Source organism: Notothenia coriiceps, unplaced genomic scaffold, assembly GCF_000735185.1.
Source record: "Notothenia coriiceps isolate Sejong01 unplaced genomic scaffold, NC01 NC01_scaffold00037250, whole genome shotgun sequence".
Taxonomy (NCBI): Eukaryota; Metazoa; Chordata; class Actinopteri; order Perciformes; family Nototheniidae; genus Notothenia; species Notothenia coriiceps.
The window spans coordinates 12,775,542-12,796,628 of record NW_011369951.1 but is presented as its reverse complement, the minus strand read 5'-3'; the positions used below and the strand labels follow the sequence as shown (position 1 = coordinate 12,796,628).

Here is a 21,087-nt window from a genome sequence, read left to right as displayed (position 1 = left end):
AACAATGTAAACATGTTTTAATTCTGTATTGAGCCAATGGTAAGTCCCTAACGTTAGCTCTCCAAATATTTAAATATGTTATTGTCATATGCACAGAAACTACAGTGTAGTTATGGCAACTACAATCTTAAGTCCTAGGCTGCTTCAACAATGCTACACAAATATATATAGGACATAAACAATACAAAATAGTGCAAGAACAACGTAACAAATACAAATAGTGAAAATATAAAGTAGCCATTTTCTGTCCTCCACACTGTGTCCACACAAACTATTTTTGGTTTACACTAGTTCCAATTGTTATATCACTTATATTCCTAAGTGTATCAATCAATCACAATATATCCAACAATACAAAAACAATCAAGGTAGGTGCACAAATTCATTGACCTGATAGCCTACTTGTTTTTGGAGGAGAAAACTGTTTTCAGATTATAATAAACCTAATGAGCTGTTTAGAGTTAATACATTTGTATTTTTGCTGACTTCTGAAAATGTTCATTTTTTATTTTGTTGTTTTGTATCAGTTCTCTCTTCTGATCTACTGTTGGACTGAGGAAAAACAATCTAGCCATTTCATTGTTGTCCGGGGCAAGTTGAAATATGTCGATTGTTTCAAATTGTTATGACAAGCAAGCAATTTCATTTCCACAGAGTGAGACACAGAAAAATAATCAGCAAACACAGAAACCATCCCACACCAAAGTTATTCTGTTTTTAGAATATTTTTTATTAATTACACATTTTTCGACTTCACATCAAGAACTCAATCTAATTTAAAGGAAAGAGAAAAGTTTCAAAATAAGTGTAACGGTGTACATCAAACAATAGAGGCTTTTATAGGCTTCAAACTGAATTCCCATCTTCCAATCACGCTCTGCAGGGAGGGGGAAATGATTGTCTGCATATATGTGTGTTTCTACAGTCTTTGGTCTCTAAATGTTACATACAATTAAGCAGGGAGAGTACTCCCTCTACAGCTAAAGGACATTCATTAAAACAAAAACAATAACAAAAAAACATGTGAGTGTCCTTAATGGGTTGACAAGGTAACTATGTTCAGTTCCTCTTTAATGTTAAATGGGTTCATTACATCGTCACATATTTTTTCTTGGTTTTGTGCCACATTCCCTCGTTGTCTTCCAGTCTTTCTGTGAGTTTCATCTCCTCCCGATGGCTAACATCCTTTCTAGGAAGAAGCAAAAACACAAAGAGAAGATTACAATACATACTATATTAAATAGTTTCAACATTTGCTGCATGACACATCTCCTAACATTCAATATTCACATAAAATGACCGTATTGATGATCATTGAACTGTGTTCTTTGTGGCCTGCCACAAAAGTGACCGTATATCAAACAATATTCTATTCCCACATCTGATAATTATCCATATAGATAAATTGTGCGAATGAACCTCACCTTTACTATGGAGAGGTCTCTTTCAAGACACTGTAAGAGAAGAACAAGAAAATGATAATTTTATTTATAAAATGCTTTGAACAATTGTCACCTAAATTGTTCTCTTTACTTTGCTATGTGTACAATAAATTGCAGCAAAGTGAATTCATACTTACACTGATGTGCAGTCTTTACTCTGCAGGAAGAAAATAGAAAAAGAGAAGATAATCAGTAGCCATCGGGTGCATTGGTAACCGTAAATCTTACATTTGTTTGTGTGAGTTATTGAAAAAATACCTTCAGGTTTGGGGTGCATGAGCATCAATGGCAGCTCCAGTGTGACATCACTGCAGAGAAAACAAACCAGCCAATCAGAATAAAACAGGTATTTTGTGATCACTGCTAATTGACTGCATGAGTCAGGATATGATTTTAAATAAACTTGACAAACGTTATTTGGAAAATAGCATTTTCGGATAAACTTTACTCACCTGGAAGTGAGGCCACCAAGCAGGCTGCATGAAGACAAGACAGAGTTTGTTTTAGTTTATTCATAACTTCTTAATTACGTTTCCATGTACCAAAAGTACTTAACTAGGAAAGGACACCTACCCTCCTCCGGCCACCATGAGGTTAATTTTAATCTTGTAGGAAACCAGGATTCCCAAAACCTCTTTTTCTAGACCCTGTCGCATCCTGGGGAGAAAAGAATAACAAGGATTTGAGGGATTATAAGGTTTAATATAGTTAGGTGTCTTTTAAAGTTAATATACAGCAGTTAATATACAGCAGTTAAGACACAGCGTGAGAATCCTACTTTAGACAGTGCACTTACATAGTGGTGGAGGCCAGGTTAGTGTCCTCATCCTTCAGTCGCCCGTCCAGTGACAGCCCCCTCTTCTCCTTGTTTTCAGCCAGCAGGGGGGTGATAGTCAGAGTATTTTCGTAGGTGGCGTTGGACTCCACTGTCTCTCTGTACACACAAACAAACACATACATTAACACAACAAACTGGAGCTTGTGTTTTCGTTGATTTTCTTTTTACTGTGGTTCTTCAGTTGTCTGTCCACCTACCCAAACTCTTGGCAGAGAACAGCCTTGGTGTATTTGTCTGCTGAGTAAAGGACGATGTCTGTGAGTTGTTCCACTGTGAGAAGAAGGAAACAGATGATTATGCTTTGCTCTCAGTAACAGTGATGTTAAAGTGTTTCTGTGAAAAGAGGTACCCACCACTGATTTTGAATTTCTTGACTGTTTTGTTGCTCTCGTTGTTGATTTTGATTTTGATGGGGATTTGTTCCCCATGGAAGTAGAGCTGTTCTCAAAAGAAACAAAATAAATCAACAAGTTGAGGCTGAGATATTGCGGTATTTGTGGTCTTAGTCTGCTTTTACACTCTGGTAACATTAATGTTGTTTTAACGGAAAAAAATACACTTTAAATGGTAAGGTTTTGCTACTGTACATCTTTTTCCAGTGAAGCTTCTAGGTGAACAGGCTTGTCGGACATCATGAAGCTTTTGCAGATATCAGCCTTGGGCCCGGCGCCAATCTGGGAGGGGGCAAACTGGATTTTACGAATGACAAGGCGAGCTGTGTCCCTGGGGGAAAAAGGGGATAGCCAAAGTAAAGAAAATGTTAGTCAGGCAACATAGTGAGACAGACGGTAGAAAGTTGAAGTATGGTAATGAAAAAGACAACGTGAAAGTGTACTCACTTCTTTTCAATCTTCTCATCCGGATCGGACTGCTTATTAGCAATGTAAGTTTTGATCTCAAAGTCGACACCACAAGCCTGCGAAACACAACATAAGATGTAAGCAGCCATTGTAATAAACAAACCTGCTTCCTCACTACAGGTAAGGCGAATGGTGTGGTCAGATTAGCACAAGCTTTACCTTCCCCTGATCATCTGGTCCAGGCTGCAGACACACTGAGCATGGCAGGTTGTTGGGAATCTAGGGACACAAATGAACATTTATAAATAACAGACGACTTTATTTACTTTGAAATCTGTTTAATAAATATGTATTTTCGGATATTGGTTTCAATCAATTGTAGGGCAAAAGACTCTGGTTCTGTGGTCAAAACATTCATGAGTTGTCATGTGATTTTGAACATGGCATACTTTTTAATTTTATTTAGTATGCTCTCAACGGATTATATATAAAACATCAATTTATCTCAAATCAATTAAACTCCCTATGTATATCAAACAAGCAGTTTATTCTACCATGACCCTTGCTACGCACAAAGCAACTCAACAATTTTGAGCTTTGAAAAAAGTGCTGTTTGCTTTTTAATAGTCAGTATTAAAAAGGTATAATATATCACCCCAAAGAAATGTGCGTAGATTCAATTAAACCTAAAACAAAAGCTATAATGTGTGGATGAGATCTGAAAGTCTTTACACTTGTGTCTTAACATCTTGCATACTTCAAAAGAGAAGGGTTTTGCGTCGTCTCCCGCCTTCTTCAGCAGGGTGTCGTGCATGGCGGACAGAGTGGGCTTGGGGCTCTCAGGGTAGATCTGGAAGTATTGGATCCAGATGTCCTTCCTGAAGCACAGGCCCATCACATCCAGGTCCTCACTACCGTACCGGAAAGCACATGCCAGCTGCACAAACACTGTCAACACACAATGGTAGAAACATATTTTACTAGAGTATTTTACTTCTCCATGACATGACTCAATTTGGGGTTTGTTTTTTAGGACTTTGAAATTGTAACTTTTTATCATGTTACCTTTCCTGTCTCCAAAATCCTTTGTGTCGAGCTTCACAACACCATCTGTAAAGGTAACAGTGCAGAAGACATTATATCAATCATCCTCGACACACAGATGTAGACACACACACACATACTCAATGAAGAAGGAACGTACCGACTTGGTCCACTTTGTCCACGTGGTCCACATAGTCTCTCTTCCCCAGGTAGAGCGTGAGCTGTCAGATAAAGAGAATGGAAAACTGGAGTTAAAAGTCTGTTTCCAAATATTTTTCATTATTAAAAAAAAACACTAAACAAATCAAACAAGGGTAGAGGAAAAATAAAAATCATAACATATAACGTACCCCTCCGTTTCCACTGGTCTTCTTGAAAACCCTGTGAAAAAAGCAGATGAGAAACACCCATTTGAAGAATATTTTTTTGCAGCTTTGCTCCCCAAAAAAAACGCTCTTACTTTGGCCGCAACAACAGAAATGATTTTGTAGCTATTGACCTCCTTAACGAAGCTAGAGTATGAGTTGATGCACGTCATCCATGCACTGCATGTGTGTGTCTGTGTAAAGTATTTGATTTGATTTTCTTGAATGTGTATCACTGTGATGTCTTGTTTGATTGTTGTTTAATTGTTCTTTTTGGTATTAATTAAGAAACCTTGAGTTTGATTCTGACCTACAGTACAACCAACAGTTGAATGTAGTTGCAGGACAATGGATTTGTAATAGTAAATAAAGTAAGTTTGTGATTGTCCACATGAGTACATCCATTGATAGAGTGTCAAGATAAATTATGATTTGTTTTCGACTCTCAAGGTAATATGGGTTCCTTTGCAAGCAGCAGAAGGGTCAGTAATCCCTTATTCCCTTTTATCCATTTAGGAAAAGCTTAGTGTGGAGCAGCTTTATCTTATCGTTCCCGGATAGAAAGGCTGGCAGAGGTGAGGGAGATACTTATGGTGAGCCAGGTTTCCTAAATAGCTTGTCACCTGAGGTACTGTCTGAGTCCACATTTGAACCAACCCATCAACCAACTAATCCGTACAAACCTAAAATAAGTATGTTTAAATGACTCTTCCATTTTAGGACTTGGCTTGCGCAGGTCAACTTTTGCAAATCTAAATTGGTAAAGTTTTTTAAGTGATTACAGGGTTTAGGGTCAGAGTTTCAACTCCTTTTCAGCTGCTTTTCTTTTTTAAGCAAAGCGGATCAATTCAAACTTTAGTAACTTCTAAGTATTGTGTTTTGGTATAAGAAAATTATACAATACAACTGCCTCTTTATATGAAGCTTTGATGTTTTTAGTTTGAAGCAGAAGATTAACATTAAAACAACTGCATTTAGGGGACAAAAACAATATATCGAAATACAAATAATACTTACTTTGCCATCTTATGTAATGTCCTCCGAAGAGTTCTATTGGAAGAAAAGAAAAAGGCAGGTTTAGCAGAGTTTTCAGGAGTTCACAGCATCAGTCAGAGGTTGGGATCAGGAGAGGGATCCTTTGCTGTCAGCTTTGTGGCAGCCGGAGTGATGTTTTGTTTTGAGGGTACCAAAAGGTAATCCAATAAGATTACACCATCAGTGTGAGGGCACCAAGCTTATCCGTTATCCCGACTGACACGGATTCACCCCGAAACCAGACGGTACAAACTATTATGTCACGTCGCGTTTGAACGTCAATGCCAAACCTGTTGCTTGTTTGGACTATTCAAAGACAGTTAAATGGATGAAACCTATTTAGTAACTTTCTGAAGTATTCCTGGACTCAATGAGACACTAAGTCCTAACTTTAGCCCGTGCCCTGTAATACGGATTGCTAAAGAGAGGTCAAGAGAGCCGTAAGGATTTGATTAATGGTTCATCAACGATATAGTGGGGTTCCCAATTTCCCTTTACACATCGTAACCTTCCTGAGACTTTTAGGGATTAAAAGGTTTAATTCAGTTATGTTTTATCTTGACTTATATTATTTATAAACCTTTTAACTCTGTGCATTAAGTAAACACTTAACTGACCCTTTTCGAGGAGACCTACATGCATATGGGTTTGAATATTTGTTGAGTCCCTTAATGGCATCTTGCCAATGTCTCACACTAGTAGACTGATAAAGAGCTTTTTTAAATTGTTTTTGTCAATAATTGTAAGAATATTATTTTCTTAGTTTTCTAAGTATTTTTATAGTTATTATGTATTATTAGTTTTTTTGGGTCCTCCTAATAAAAGCATTTCACACGCTTTTACTTGTAGTGACAATAATCCTCTTGAATCAAGGATGTTATTAAATTGGTCTTTTAGTCATTATTTGACTCTTTTGAACACATTGTCTAATGCTCGAAGTCCTGTTTTAGTTTTTGTTGCTGCACACACAAGAAACCTTCTACAACACAGATTCAAACTTACCACAGTTGTAACTTAAGCTCAATTCAAAATCACAATTACAAATGACTCTTTATATGGGTTTGTATTCTATTTACATTGTTCTCTCTACAATATTGAAATTGAGGGCATTCCCTTAAGGATTCATCACAATTTAAGTAAAAGTTAAATGAATAAAAAACAATACATTACTGCATAACTCTAAACATATATGACCTTTGATTTTACAGGACAAACACAGACATTGCTGTATTCATTTCATTGAGACTTAGAAGAATGCTGACTTGTGTCTGATTTCCAATGCAAACCCACAATGTGGATTCAGTAAAAAGGTTTTCATGAGCAAATCAGGAACATGGAGGTAGTCCTCCTAAGCACATAAGGTAATTTTGGGCTGTGATGTTGCCGAACCTGTAACTGGTTAGCAGCTTATCTAAATATTAATGAACTAAATCATCACTCATTCCTTACTTTTTCTGTTTTTGCACCTCCTTTTATCCAAACGTTCAAGTGCTGCAGTTAATCTAAAATTTTACATTTTCTTCTTTGCATGCTACATTTTCCTGTTATTAATGGATTCATGAAAAAAAAAATTGTTATTGTTATTGCTGAGCTCGCTAGTTGTAAACTTGATTTGACACTCCCCCTAAACTGAACCTGAGCATCTTTACTTCCCAAAGTTAAGTGATGTTTATGATTAACATTGTTTATCACTTACATCTGCCTGCTCCCGGAACCTGTACTGTCTTACAAAAGGACCTTTGTAGGATAAGCTTCTGCAATGCAAACCTGCTGCCTATCATTTAGGCTGCTTTAATACTACAGCAGCCATGCTTGACTACTGGCAGCCTTGACAGATGCATTAAGCCACATTTCCCATTTTGAGAAATGGTATGCTGTACTATGCAACCTGCACACAGTTACAAATGTATGAAGACTCTTCGGATGATTATCTCTTCGATGTAACATACCTCATTGACTTTCATCTTAAAGTAGGAAACGTTTCTGGCACAATATAACATTTAAAGTATGCTCCAATGCAGTGTTTCCTCATCAGTGTATTGAATTAAAAAAGTAAAATAATGCTCTATATGGCTAAAGGCAATACTGTATCGAGCCATACATGACAATCAATTCTTACCTCTTCTCAGATGTCTGGGAGCGTGGTGTCGAGGTCAGTAGAGAGTGCAGTCAGCAACAGTTGATCTGGCTTTTTATACGTGCGATACGTGCGTCCTCCCTCTGAGCATCATTTGGGATTAACTCTCCTATTATTGCGGCCGTTTCTTAATCCAGTTAGGCAATCAGCGGATGGCTTTTTTTGGATCACAAAGGGGTAATTAACACCCAGTGGCTAATTCACACATGGCTGTGGTGGTAATAGTAGGCAGATAATCCCATCTGCACACACACAAATGAAGCAATCAAAGCACTCCTTTTTAATTAGGGTTAACTTCTCTGAAAGGGATGTTTTTGTCAAAAGGCCTGGGTGTGTCATGACATTTGGGGTTTCTGCTAGAAAGGTTCACTTATTCTGGATAATACCAAAGACCTGCTATTCGCCATTAGTGAACTGTTTTGAATTAGAGAAACAAATGGGGAAATCTTTAAAAATACAAGCTGGGAATTTTTTTAATTTTATTTTCGGATTATTTGGGAGATCTTCAGCACTGAAATCTGTCTCATCTCAGCAGATTAAAGGTTACACATCCCACGGATGATTGTTGGCCCTTGGCATTTCATGGACAGGTCCATTATAACAAGATAATGCTGAAAATTAAAATATTAATTTGAAATCCCAGTCAAAATACTGTATCAAAGTTTGCTGTTTTCGAATTGGTACATTTGCACAGTTGTTTAAATTGTGTCTTGTAAAGTGCTGAAATAAGCTTATTTAGAATATTTAAGGGGATTTGTAAGATTGTAATGGTTCAGATAGTTGTTTATTTTTATATCAGTGACTGATGCTGAGACACTGGTATTTTGGTTTAATTCAGCTTCCCTAATTGAATACTTGTTTGAGTTGAAGTTTAAAATAATTGCTTTTTAACACTGCACCAAAAAAACGTTCTTTCTTTACATTTAATATACCACATGGATGACTGTGTGGTAAAACATAACTATCTGGAGTCTCAGCGAGGACCACTAGACACAATTTTGTTGAAGATAATTTGATATAATGATAGTAAATGGTTAATGGAAGACAATGAGAAAAAAGGTCTTAGATGGAATCCAGCCAGCATGGTGAGCTCCAGGTCACGTGGACGTCCCACAAAGCAAGGGTCACCGTTTTGTAATATAGCCTTGGCTACACTGAGAAGTAAGTTCACATCAACCCAGAGGCATTGAAGGTGAAGTGGTATTTGAAAGCTTGATCAGCTTATTAATTACTTACTTAAACAGATGGGAGAATAAAGCTTCAAGCTGGAGAGGTTATTTAAAGAGGCATTTTCCCACGTAGTTAAACTTTACTAAGAAAAGTAATTTGTAACCACACCTATTCTGGTTTGGGTATCCTTACCAGTAATGGATTTCATGAGATGGGATTATGTAATCAGGATACAGAAAAAAAGGTAACTGTATTCCCTTACAGTTACAGAAAAAAAAGTACTACATTACTGTTACATTTCTAAAAACTGGGGATTACTAACAGGATTACAATGTTACAAAAAACACTAAGAAGAGCATGTTTTGTTTGTTGTGAAAGCTTATAAACATTGTTCTTTGTAAAGCTAAAGCTTTATGTGCGAATCTATACGCCTACTGCCTGAATTTGCTTTATGGTTTTCATTCTTTTTTTCATTCAGTGGGTGAACCTATTATTTCATACAATAGTGTGTGTGAGCTCAACTCTGTGTATTAAACTAAGACGGAGCATTTTCTGTCAGCTCAGGTTTTATTTCTGCTTTTTTAACTGTTTTATGTGCTCATCATGTGTTGCTCTCTTAATTGTTGGTGAACAGGCTACTGCGTGAATATGCTAAATGGAAGGCAGGTTTTCCTATAAATAAAATATCTGAGCAAAGGATACTTTAAAAAATAAAGTCTCACATAATACATACAGTATGAATGATAAACATCTTATTGATATTTATGTTCTCTTTTAATTATTTGCATTGCTTTTGATGTTGGGGTAATCCACTTTACTTTTTTATATTTTGATACTTAGACCTACAGTCAGTAGGTTACTGATTACATTTAGTTTTGTACGGGTAACTAGTAATTATAACGGCATACATTTTTAACCTTCCCAACCCTGATCTTCACTAATCTTTGTTTAGTCTGCAGTGCAATTTGTTCCTGGAAATAAACTGGCTTTCTTAGCTCTGAGTTCACTGATCGTCAATTTAACAGAAGGTGACAGTGTGATTCCCTCTGAGGAGGATTTCCCTGGTGGAAACACCGCGCCATGATGCACGATCACAGACAACAGAGAGAGGGAGTGGAAAAAATAGTGGAAAACATTCATTAATCCAATTTAACTGGCTGTATTAGTTTGATTTGACTGCCGCTAATATTAGGGGAGATAATGTGACAGAAATATAGAGGTGGGTCCAAGACAGATACTAACAGAGAGAACATTTTTTATTTATCCAAATACCCTAATTGCAGGTTGAAAAAAAGAAAGTCTCAGTCTACTACTTGTATGTAATGCACTTTTTCCTTAAAGGTCACCTAATATGCAAAATCCACCAACAACTCTGTGTTAAGAGATTCTGAAAGTTTCAGGAAAAAAGATTCGCTCACTTTTTGTCCTGAAAATTAGCTATTCAGATTTTGGCCACTTTATGATGTCATAATGTTATTTTGGCTTGTGTAACCATTAGCTAATAACCAACCAAGGTAACACCCCCCCCACCGTATCACCTGAATCTCCTTCTAGAGCACCATGGTGTTCTTTTTAACCAAATATCTTGCAGAGGGGCGTGGGGAGTGGCTCCTTATTTTCATCTAAAGTAAAAGAAAGATAATCAGCACTTTTGAAACAGCTAGGGATTATGGGATGCTACAATGGGTGATCTGTTTGGTATTTCCGCCAAACACTTCAGAGACATGTTTTGTATATATCTGAGACCTATACTATATTGATGAAAAACAGTATAATAAGGGACCTTTAATATAGGCTACTGAAATAACCAACACATAAGTACTGTGGTTAAATAAAAAACAAGGGTAACCAGGTTGAGTAATATTTATTTAATGTCCATCTTATGTGTCTCATATTTGTTTCTTCATCTGAGTAACACTTAACTAATGCTCTCTCCTTTTTTAATCATGAACCCTTTTTGATGAGAATAGATAAAAGACAGAAATATATTTTGTGTGAAACAAATATCATGTTAGCATCCAGTCAGGAAAGCCCAATATGGCACTGTTCCCGTAGATTAAGAGGTTTTGTTTAGGGCCAGCTGATTGACGTGGCTGAGCCTTTTGTAGACCAGTCACACAAACACATAACAATAAAGAGTGTCTAGTGAGACGGAGAGCCAAAGGTCGCAACCAGCATACTCTATTATTTATAGGTAAGGAGAGGAAATGGTGCACACCATTTAGATGATGAGGTATACATAACACGAAGCTAGCTGAGTATATTATAAGATATGGTACTAGTCATTAATCAGCCCAAACATGATGGGAAGAAGCAATATTAACAGGTCTACAGACAAGCTAACTTCTCTGGGAATATTACTGTAGACACAGTGGTGTTTGAACTAAATATGTATATGCTCAATGACAATGCTAACCCGAAGAAGCTCTGTGTACATCATCTTAGAGAAAATAGGTGTGTCTTACTGCACGTTTAGTACTACAATTATTAATTGATTTGGAGTCATCAGGTCACATGACATGTAATTTACAAGAATATTCAATTAAAAAAGTGCAGATTTTCTTATTAAAAATATTAATTTTATATAGAAGGTGGACTAAAATCCCCAAAAAGCATGTGTCCTCTTTCCAGTTACGTAATACAAGGCTGCATTGATTTGCATTTCTTGGGCCACATAACATGGACGCTTTTGAAAATAAATTCGATAAAGAATTATTTAAAAATATATATTTAAAAAAAGGCAAAAAAGACTTAAATCCTATGCAAAGAAGTGTGTCCTACTCTCTAGTGTAGGATTTGAAATATGCATTGGTTTGGAGCTGTACAGTGCTATGATATGGATTTTTTTGTTAGGCGAATTTACAAGTTAAAGGGCCCATGTCATGGTCATTTCTACTGATCATAATTCCATTGTTGAGGTATACTAAAATAGATTTATATTGTGCAATTTTCCATACTCACATTGGTTTCTCATACAGCATCTCTGTATAGCATGTGTATTCACTCTCTGTCCTAAACTGCTTGTTGGAGCTGCAGCATTTGCCACGGAAGGCGAGTGGCAGCTACCGTAAACCTTCTCTTAACTCTTAACTTGTGGCATTTACTTGCCACGGCAAGTTGTGGCATACGCTTGCCACGGCAAGTTGTGGCATATATAAGTTGTGGCATATACTTGCCACGGCAAGTTGTGGCATGGTTGTGGCATATACTTGCCACGGCAAGTTGTGGCATCTGTGACATATACTTGCCACAGATACCACATCTGTGGCATATACTTGCCACAGATACCACGGAGTAGCGGCCTCTGTGGCAGATGCCGGAAGTACTTGCCACTGCCTGCAGATGCCACGAAATGAGCCAGGCCCTACTGGCTTTTGTTGAAAATGTAATCTAGAGGTGGTTAACTCTCTCCTGAGTTTCGACCGCCATCTAGCGGTTCGTTTGGAAATGTCCGATATCCTACTATTTATTATTTCCTTCCAATGCTGTTTAGATCATGACTGTTTCTCTGTTTAGTAAAAATAAAACAGAAAAAGACACACAAGTAGCCACATCTTCAGGTTAAGAAACATGAAGTTCAATAAATAATCACCTTTTACAGCTGCTTGTTACCTAATATACCACTAAATAATACGCGTATAATAGTCTAATTAAATCATCCTTCAGTATTGAGCTTTCAATACAAATAAGAGGGACGTGTGAGGAGCGGGAAACTTATTTTGGCTTTGACGTCAGGTAGGTGAAACAAACCCCATCATCCGGAGCTGAAGTGCATCTGCTGCAGACACCGCAGTGTGTGTTACCGTGCCATCGCTGCAGTTGCTCGCTCCCGACACCTACCACGTCCCGCTGCAGACTTCCCGGGCCGGGAGAGAACCGGGAGAGAACCGGGAAGAGCGGAGAGCCATGGCGGAGTCCAACCCGATGTGGGGCTTCCCCCGTCTGCGCCGGGCCGCGGTAAGCTGTGCCGGGAGGAGGGAGGCTTCAACCGGGGCGGAGAGGATACTGCAGCAGGGAGAGAGGGGGGGCTGTTCTTAGGACAGTTTAGTACTGCGACACAGAGGTTGGGATGTGCTCGTGCAAACTGCATTAGATATTTAAAAATGCATTAAAGTGAAGAGACTGCTCTTATTCAGATGGCTGGTCAATGTTAAGAGTCTTTGCAGGGCAGCAGGACAGGCCAATGACAAACGTGTATCGTGTGTGTGTGTGTGTGTGTGTGTGTGTGTGTGTGTGTGTGTGTGTGTGTGTGTGTGTGTGTGTGTGTGTGTGTAAACTGCAGGTGTAGAAGAGCAAGAGTCTTTAGTACTGCAGTCTAACTGTGTAGTGCTTTCAACATATGCAGCTTTAAATTATGACAGATTTGGGACCGGCCTATGTGTGAAATGCTTGATGCCCACACTCCTAAATGTAGTTGTGGAATGCAGATGTCCTAACAAGTCTGCGATCATCCAATAACATTCATCATGGCTGCTATTTGAGTGCATATCCAGGTTTATACAGACACCTGGATGACTGTTCACTTGCTAGTGCAGTGTGTGTACAAAGGACTACTGTAAGGATGTGAGTGGGAGGGAAAGCAGTTTGTATTGCAGTTTGTATTTAGTCTGAGGTCAGCAGTTTCTGGTTTAAAAGTCTCCTTACGATGATTACAACACACCTGAATACAGAAAGCTGTTTCCTGTGCCAGTGCCATCTGTGTTTAAAATAAGATCTAGCATTGTTTGTTAGTGGATAAAAACCCTTAGAGGTGAGAGAAAAATATCTCATGACAGAGCCTCTTGTTTGTTTTATCAGATGACGCTGTATGCATTAAAGCTGTGAAAATAGGAAAAGCAACACCTTTAACACATACAGAGCTGTATTTGAAATGCAAAAGTCTTCCTCGTGGTTAATACTTTCTCAGGCTATTAGATATGTGCAAAAACTGTGGAGACAAATGTAAGGTGAGCAGGTTTTTTTGGAGAAGAGGAGAGGATGATATGTGTAAAAGATGGCAAGCATGTGAGAAAAAAGTTATCACAAGGGGAAGATTGCAGGATTAGTTCTCTGCTCAATGGTTAGCAGTCTTGTGTTATTCAACTGGAAGCCAAAACATCTCGAATTACTTTTAATTCCTTGGCTACTGTGCTTAATACAGATGAGAAAAGCACATGCAAAAGTGTATTTCAGCTACTTTTGCTGCATTTCCAATTAGGAAGTTACCTGCTACAAGAAAAAACGTAATTGAAAGTCATGAAGAGAGAGAAAAGTGAACAGAAACAGATATAAAAAAATACTAAACTAAATGTATTTTGACCCATTCAAGCAGGAAAAGACCATGTGACATCCTGAAAGAAAGTTTAGTTAATTGAGTTTTAACATTAAAGCTCCATGCTTGTACAGAGAAGGGAAGGTGAGAGCATGCAAAGCAGTTCCTCATTGCACATGTATAATGACATTAAACGATTCTATTCTATTCTATTCATAATGAGAAAGAGAGAGGAAACAGCCATCAATCTGAAGAGCTGACTGTCAGACCTGCTGAAGGGCTGTAGAGGCCGACAGACTCCCCAGACTGACAGAGAGAGATGCTGATGCTGTGTTGAGCTTTGCTAGACTACACAAGTAACACCATCGAGCTGTCAAAGCTTCTGACTGACTCCTCTCTTCCTGTACTCCTGTGCACTAATCCAGGGATAGGCTAGAGTTGAAATACACCAAAACCAGTTTACCACATTGTTAGCATGACAGAAATAATTTCCCTTTCCTTGTATTTTGTTCCCTTGTCTAGTAAGTGTGTATAAGAATAAAATAATATCACCATATCTTCCTCTTTTAGACCTCATTTCCAGGAAATCTGCATCTGGTCTTGGTGCTCGGCCCCAGCGGTTTGTTAAGCTCCGCCCCCAGTCCGTCTTCAAGCACTGACCTCGGCTTCCGCTTCAGCCAGGATGACTTCCTTTTAAAGATGCCGGTGAGAGGGGAGTTAGAAACTGAGAAAAATAGTGGTGGGGACACATTTTTATTTTACGTTTTTACATGTACTTTCCATATCTGGTGCAGCACGATGGTATCTGCTCCACACTACACACACTCTTTCTGTCCCTTTGGATATCTTTTCTCTTTTATTTGCTTACTACAGGCAAAACGCTGTTATTTAATTGGATGCTTTGTGTTTTTGTGTATTTAGGTGGTGATGTTACGTTCTGTTGGTGACCTGCTGCGCTACATCGATGAACACCACCTGACATCAGACTTCACTGCAAAAGTGGAGTACTGCCAAAGTGACTGGGTCCTCCTCCGTCAGGTACACACTTCTGATGCTCGTCTATCCACCAGAGCTTGGCATGCTGCTTTTGAATATTAAGAATGTCAAGCGATTTCATAGCTATGTTTGCACACTTTTTAATAATTAAAGGGCCCCTATTAGGCTTTTGGGGGCATTCCCTTTCCAGTAATGTGTTAAATATTTTTTGTTGCATGTAAATAGTCTGCAATTGGACTCCTTTGTTTACTCCAGTAACATCATGACATCACTATGTAACACTCACGCTTCTATTGGCTAGCGCTCCAACATATTGTGCGTGATAGGATCGGGACAACCAATAGGACCAACAGAGCCGACCAGCTAACCAATCAGAGCAGACTAGGTACTTGTTAAAGACAGAGGGAGAAAGGCGTGTAAACATGTCATAGTTGAGGCACAAAATACAAATATGAACCTGGAAATTAGCATAATAAATTCCCTTTGAAAAACACAACAAATCAGCATTCTTATCATATTTTTGTTATGTTTTATGTGTGAAAATGTGTGTGTCTTCAGGCCATTGGGACCTTTGCAGTGACAGTGAAGAAGATCGCACAGCATCTTCAGGGTTTTGGCGCAGAGCTTTCTGAAACCGACCTTCCAGATGAAGCTAATGCCATAGAGTTCCTGCTGCACTCACACACACACCGATACCGGCAGATGAAGGTTTGCTCCTCTCTTTGTGTCTAGCAGTTTTTGTATTTGATTTCTCCATCTGTTTTTTTTATTTATTATCTTTTGGTTTGTCATATTCAGGACGATATCCGGAGCGTGCTGAAAGAAGGACGGCTGCTTCTGTCAAACCTGGAGACGGTCAAAGCCTCAAAGAGAGATGTAGAGGCGGAGAGGGACTTAAAATCAGACATGGACACTGTTCAAAGGTGCGGCATGCAGACATCTGCTGTAGAGAACTTACTTGGACATAAAAACAAGTTGGTAAATAGAAGACGTACTGGGAGAAGGATGAAAAGATGAGAGGGTTTTATGAGGCATATTCTCAGCTTGACATCAACATCTTATTAAACCTTTGAGGCAGCTTGTGTGAATGTGTGTGTTGTGTGTCTTTAAGGCTCCTGGCTCAGCTCAGAGACATGGAGGAGGCGTTTGATGGCTTCTTTGAGAAACACCACCTGAAGCTACAGCAGTACCTCCAGCTGCTGCACTATGAAATGAGGTTCCAGCAGGTGTGATGATTGGTGTCTGTCACATTAGGTCTGAGTTTATGTTACATGATGTGATGATTAATTGTGTGTGTTTTTGTGTGTAGATGGAGGGGGTGCTGGAGAGGATCACTGCCAAAGAGGCGGACATTGACTCTGTGGGAACAACTGTGGTTCAGACAGAGCAGCTGCTGATGGACCTGGAGATACTGGACGCAAACGCTCAGGTCACAAACAAAGTCACACAACATGCACACAGTTAGAGTTTTTGGTGACAAGCAGAAGAAAATGAAGCTGGTCTGTCTGCAGAAAAGCTCCCCCTACAGAGTTTGTCTTATTACAGATATTTTACTTTTTAAAGCCTCAGTCTTACATTTTGGCCATGCTGTTGTTTTTGACAAGTGACACCTGAGGGTGGAAGAAACTACATCTACTAATATAATATAACTAACCTTTATGAACTGTAAATACATTGTAAAAAAAACACAGAAAGCACCAAAAACTGGACAATAACATGGTGGTGACATTTCAATTTCTAGGTATCCCTTCTCCAAAGCATACACTGTTTCAATTGCAATTTTGTCTAAATGGGACTATAATGTAAAAAAGGAACATCATGCTGTATTGAAGAAGATTAAACTAGCGATGGAATCAATAATCCATAAGGTAAAATGTTTGATAAGGTTATAAAATCTATTAGAAGTAAGGTCATTTTCTCATTGACTTCTATACTGACTGATTTATTTTGCAAGCAGTGGTGTCGCCCCCCTGCTGGCCAATAGAAACAGTGCAGGTTTAAAGAACTTAAAGGTCCCATGACATGGCCACTTCTACTGATCATAATTCCATTGTTGAGGTCTACTAGAATAGATTTACATTGTTCAATGTTCCAAAATCACATTGGCTTCTCATACAGCATGTATGTGTATTCACTCTCTGTCCTAAAGGGCTTGTTGGAGCTCCTGCCCCCCCTCCTCCCAATGAGCCCACTGTGCTCTGATTGGTCAACTCGTCCACTCTGTTCTGATGAGTCCACCACCGTTACAGCGGAACATCAGTGTTTATGTGTTACAATGGCGTTTGTTAGCAACCAGAAAATGACACCAGTAATGACAAACAGATGAGAATGCTGCGTGGGGTCTGGGTGCCGTGTTGGTGCGACGTTGCGGGGCTCGCTGCTCCGCCCTTTGAGGCTCGAGGAGTGGACAGTGTGAGCTGGATTACTGGTTGAGGCTCGATTTGATATATTTGTTATCCACCTTTGTGTCCTCACATAAGGAAACAAAATATTTTTGATGTGTGGGAAGTGTGGAAATGAATTGAGTTTAAACCTTGATGTGTTTGTCTCTGGCTCAGGAGGAGATGGGTCGTGCCCAGGTGTTGATCCTGCATGGCCACCAGTTGGCGGCCAACCACCATTACGCCCTGGCACTCATTGTCCAGCGCTGCAACGAGCTGCGGCATCGCTGTGACCTTATCACTGCTGCCGTACGCATCAAGAGGGCCTCGCTCACCAGAGCACAAGACCTGCTGCTCCGCCTTGAAGGGGTAAAAAGGCTGACATGACACACACACTCAAAGACTTACACAAATAAACATAGCAGTATGTACTAATTATATATGTTTGATTAACTTTTTCTGGTCTTTGCGTTCTCTACTCCCTCTTTTTTCCATTCAAGTTTAATCATCATTAACCACTATTTGTGTCAGCTATATGTTTGTTTTGATATATAACATTTAAAAAAAATAAAAGGGCAAACATTTAAAAAGGACAATTTCCACATGTGAGTCTCCTTTTTGTTCTTTATTTATCACATAAATAACATATATAATGTGTTTGCAAAATGTGTATCTTGTGTTGTGTCCTACGTTACTAATGATCTGTAGTTGAATCATTAACCACTATTTGTGTAAGCTATATGTTTGTTTTGATATATAACCTTGACAAAAGTAGAAGGGCAAACATTAAAAAAGGACAATTTCCACATGTGAGTCTCCTTTTTGTTCTTTGTTGCTATCACATAAATAACATGTATAATGTGTTTGCAAAATGTGTATCTTGTGTTGTGTCCTATGTTTGTGTGTTTGTCTGCAGGCCCTTCGGTGGTGTGACGAGGGTGCCTATCTTCTGGCGAGTCAGATGGTGGACAGGTTCCAAACCCGGGAGGGGGCTCAGGAGGCGCTGCAGTACCTCACCTATCACCAGGAGAGGGCGCCGTCTGCACTGAAGAACAGCCAGGACATCGTCAGCCTGGAGCTGGAAGCCATACTCACCCCACAGCTGCAGGTAACCCTCTGCCATACTGATCACAAACACACAACATTATCCACAACTCCCCTCAAACTGTACCTCTTTCTTTCTAGTCCCAAATTTCCATGGTGGCAGAGAAACTGAACTCGATGCAGTCCATGATCAGAAACAGAGAGCAGTGTCTTAAGAAGCTGGCCGATGTACAAATCAGACCCATTCAGCTGGTGGCCCCGAGACCCGAACATACCTCGCAGCGCTGCAAGTCACCCCTCTTCTCCCCAAAACATGGTATAATCCCCTCCAAAGGTCCTTTATGTCTTCCCATAGCTGTTGTTTCTGTGGTGTGGATTTGTTTTCAAGGTTCAGATTCTGTCCACTCTGTCAATACAGCAACACTGCTATTGTTTAAACCTTTCAGTCCGTGTGTTTGTCATCATGACCCACATTTACTCTCAGAACTGCTACACTATGGGAAACTACCACAGAGGATGTATTATGTCATTTGCAAGGTGTCATATTTCTGTCTACCCATTTGCCTGTGGACAGATGTTGTAACCACGATACAGTGCAACAGTACATGATGCTGACTCTCACTACAAGTTGTATTGGTTTGTTTCCACAGGTGTAGACTTTAACGTCCTGAACTCCAAGTTCTCCTTTGATCTGCTACCTGGCAAACGAGCGGCGAGAAAGAACAATAACCAACGCAAGGTGTGTGTTTTTAAACCTAATGTAAGATGGATTGGCGTGAAATTTGTGCAGACATTCCTCCTTGAGATTAATTGTTATAATTTCCCTTTTCTATGTAGTGCCATCATAGGGTCAATATTTCAATTTGTCCAATGACATGGTACTCTGGTTAATGATGAAATACCTGCAAAACTAATGAATCTTCCTCCTGGGATTAGTGACAGGGCTCTTAGAAATGTGTCGAAGACTCCAACTGAGTGTCTTGTCTGTGTTTTCAGATCGAGGTAATGCATGATTTTCAAGGCAACCGCAGCTGTTTGTATGGCTCCACAACAGAAACAGATTCAGAGGCAGAAGACAATCCAGAGCAGGTCACACGGTACGCATTCTGACTCATAGTCGAGACTCTAACGTGGCACTCTGTATACTATATGGGCTGCACAATGCATTAGCTGAAGGGGGCATCATTTCAAGGCACGCATCATGGGATACTGTTTCAAAATTAGAGAATACATTTTTTTAAATCAGTGCGCTCCCATAGCAAAATCAGAGCGCTAAATACATATTGAAGCAAAACAACAGCTGTAAAAACAGTTGTTTAGTATTGTGTTAGAAAAACTGTAAAAAAGAAAAAACCTGTCTGAGGCGTAGGAGAATCAGTCAAAAAAATCTGTCTGCAGCGCCAGACTCCAAAGGTTATGCGGGCAGCGTCCCAACTGGCACCGCTTCTGTGGTCTATACCAGGGGTTCCCAAACGTTGCCATGCCAAGGACCCCCATATAGCATTATCGCTGTCGTCTGACCCCCCCTATTGAAATTATTTTTTTAAATGATGATTACATTATGATGGAGAATATGACAAATTAATCATGCAGCTTAATACATTTTCTTAATATATATTTGTATTAATAATTCATAATCAGTTATTCTTCTAAACATTTTTTGTATTTATCTTTTGTTTGTCATTCACTACATTCATTGTCTCTTCTGTTATAAACATTCTTAACACAATATTAAACAGTAATATGAACAGTAAACATATTTTTAAAGCATTTTTAAAGTTATTTCTGTCTTTATAATATTATATAATTTTGAACAGTAATATGAACAATTAACATATATTTTTAGCATTTTTGAAAGCTACTTCTCCTTAATAGTATTATATGTAATATTCAACAGTAATATTAACAATAAACATATTTATATTAATATATATAAACATCAATATTTGCTACATCCGTGCTCTCATCCAGCTGCAGAACGAAATATTCACTAGCTCTCATTTGAGCTGAGCAGATACTCAGTTTCACTCTCAGTAGCGGCAGCTCGATCCTGATTGGCTTGAAGGGCGGTCGTGTGATTTAAAAAACATATATATATATATTTATACGAATAAGTAAAAAATATTAAAAGATTGGCATCAAAGGACACATAGATTGATAGATATGCAGTTATTAATAAAATTAATAAAAAAAAAATTTTAATTAAAAAAAAAAATTCCCCTTTCCCTCAAATTTTGCGTGACCCCCCTGGCGCCCCCTGGCGGCCCCCACTTTGAAAAACACTGGTCTATACTGTATTCATCTGCAGACAGATGCACGTAAAAGCCTTTTCGTGCCAACTCCATAGCATTAAGTATTTTCTTTAGCTTTGCGTTTATGTTTTTTTCTAATTCCTCTCTTTTTAACTCTTTCCAGCCATGTAATGAAGGAGCTGATCGCTACAGAGAGGATCTATGTGGACGAGCTGCTCTCTGTCCTTCTGGTGAGTTTATTTCAGATTACTCTTATGGCATTTTGAATTTCCCCTTTTCCATTTCAAGTTTTCCCTCTCCTCTCCTCTCCTCTCCTCCCCTCTCCTCCCCTC

General features: G+C 38.9%; 2 protein-coding genes across 5 annotated transcripts in view; one reads left to right on the top strand and one right to left on the bottom strand.

Annotated features, from left to right (window-relative positions):
* Nucleotides 1-760: 760 nt before the first annotated feature.
* On the bottom strand, nt 761-12,699 carry arr3a (arrestin 3a, retinal (X-arrestin)). Of its 3 annotated transcripts, none has more exons than XM_010796341.1 (18): nt 12,672-12,699; nt 5,507-5,539; nt 4,475-4,505; nt 4,285-4,345; nt 4,146-4,190; nt 3,838-4,028; nt 3,300-3,359; nt 3,120-3,196; nt 2,868-3,003; nt 2,634-2,718; nt 2,478-2,550; nt 2,239-2,376; nt 2,016-2,099; nt 1,895-1,918; nt 1,701-1,750; nt 1,580-1,599; nt 1,425-1,454; nt 761-1,189 (listed from the first exon to the last, which is right to left on the bottom strand). In XM_010796341.1, exons 2-16 carry the CDS (start codon nt 5,512-5,514, stop codon nt 1,595-1,597), a joined length of 1,068 nt encoding a protein of 355 aa, XP_010794643.1. In that variant the 5' UTR covers nt 5,515-5,539; nt 12,672-12,699; the 3' UTR covers nt 761-1,189; nt 1,425-1,454; nt 1,580-1,594. The 3 variants fall into 3 exon arrangements, with proteins under 3 accessions (XP_010794643.1, XP_010794641.1, XP_010794642.1); XM_010796339.1 differs by lacking the exon at nt 12,672-12,699 and adding an exon at nt 12,582-12,645; XM_010796340.1 differs by lacking the exon at nt 12,672-12,699 and adding an exon at nt 12,582-12,645 and having other exon boundaries at nt 1,171-1,185.
* The window catches only part of mcf2b (MCF.2 cell line derived transforming sequence b), a 17,262-nt gene continuing 8,775 nt past the window's right edge, over nt 12,601-21,087 (top strand). For both annotated transcript variants that reach the window (XM_010796343.1, XM_010796342.1), the window contains exons 1-13: nt 12,601-12,788; nt 14,653-14,787; nt 15,004-15,120; nt 15,637-15,786; nt 15,877-16,001; nt 16,190-16,304; nt 16,388-16,507; nt 17,637-17,828; nt 18,376-18,567; nt 18,645-18,819; nt 19,154-19,242; nt 19,500-19,600; nt 20,919-20,985. In XM_010796343.1, the coding sequence (XP_010794645.1) occupies nt 12,738-12,788; nt 14,653-14,787; nt 15,004-15,120; nt 15,637-15,786; nt 15,877-16,001; nt 16,190-16,304; nt 16,388-16,507; nt 17,637-17,828; nt 18,376-18,567; nt 18,645-18,819; nt 19,154-19,242; nt 19,500-19,600; nt 20,919-20,985 (1,629 nt within the window). In that variant the 5' untranslated portion in view covers nt 12,601-12,737. The remainder of the gene's footprint in view (nt 12,789-14,652; nt 14,788-15,003; nt 15,121-15,636; nt 15,787-15,876; nt 16,002-16,189; nt 16,305-16,387; nt 16,508-17,636; nt 17,829-18,375; nt 18,568-18,644; nt 18,820-19,153; nt 19,243-19,499; nt 19,601-20,918; nt 20,986-21,087) is intronic.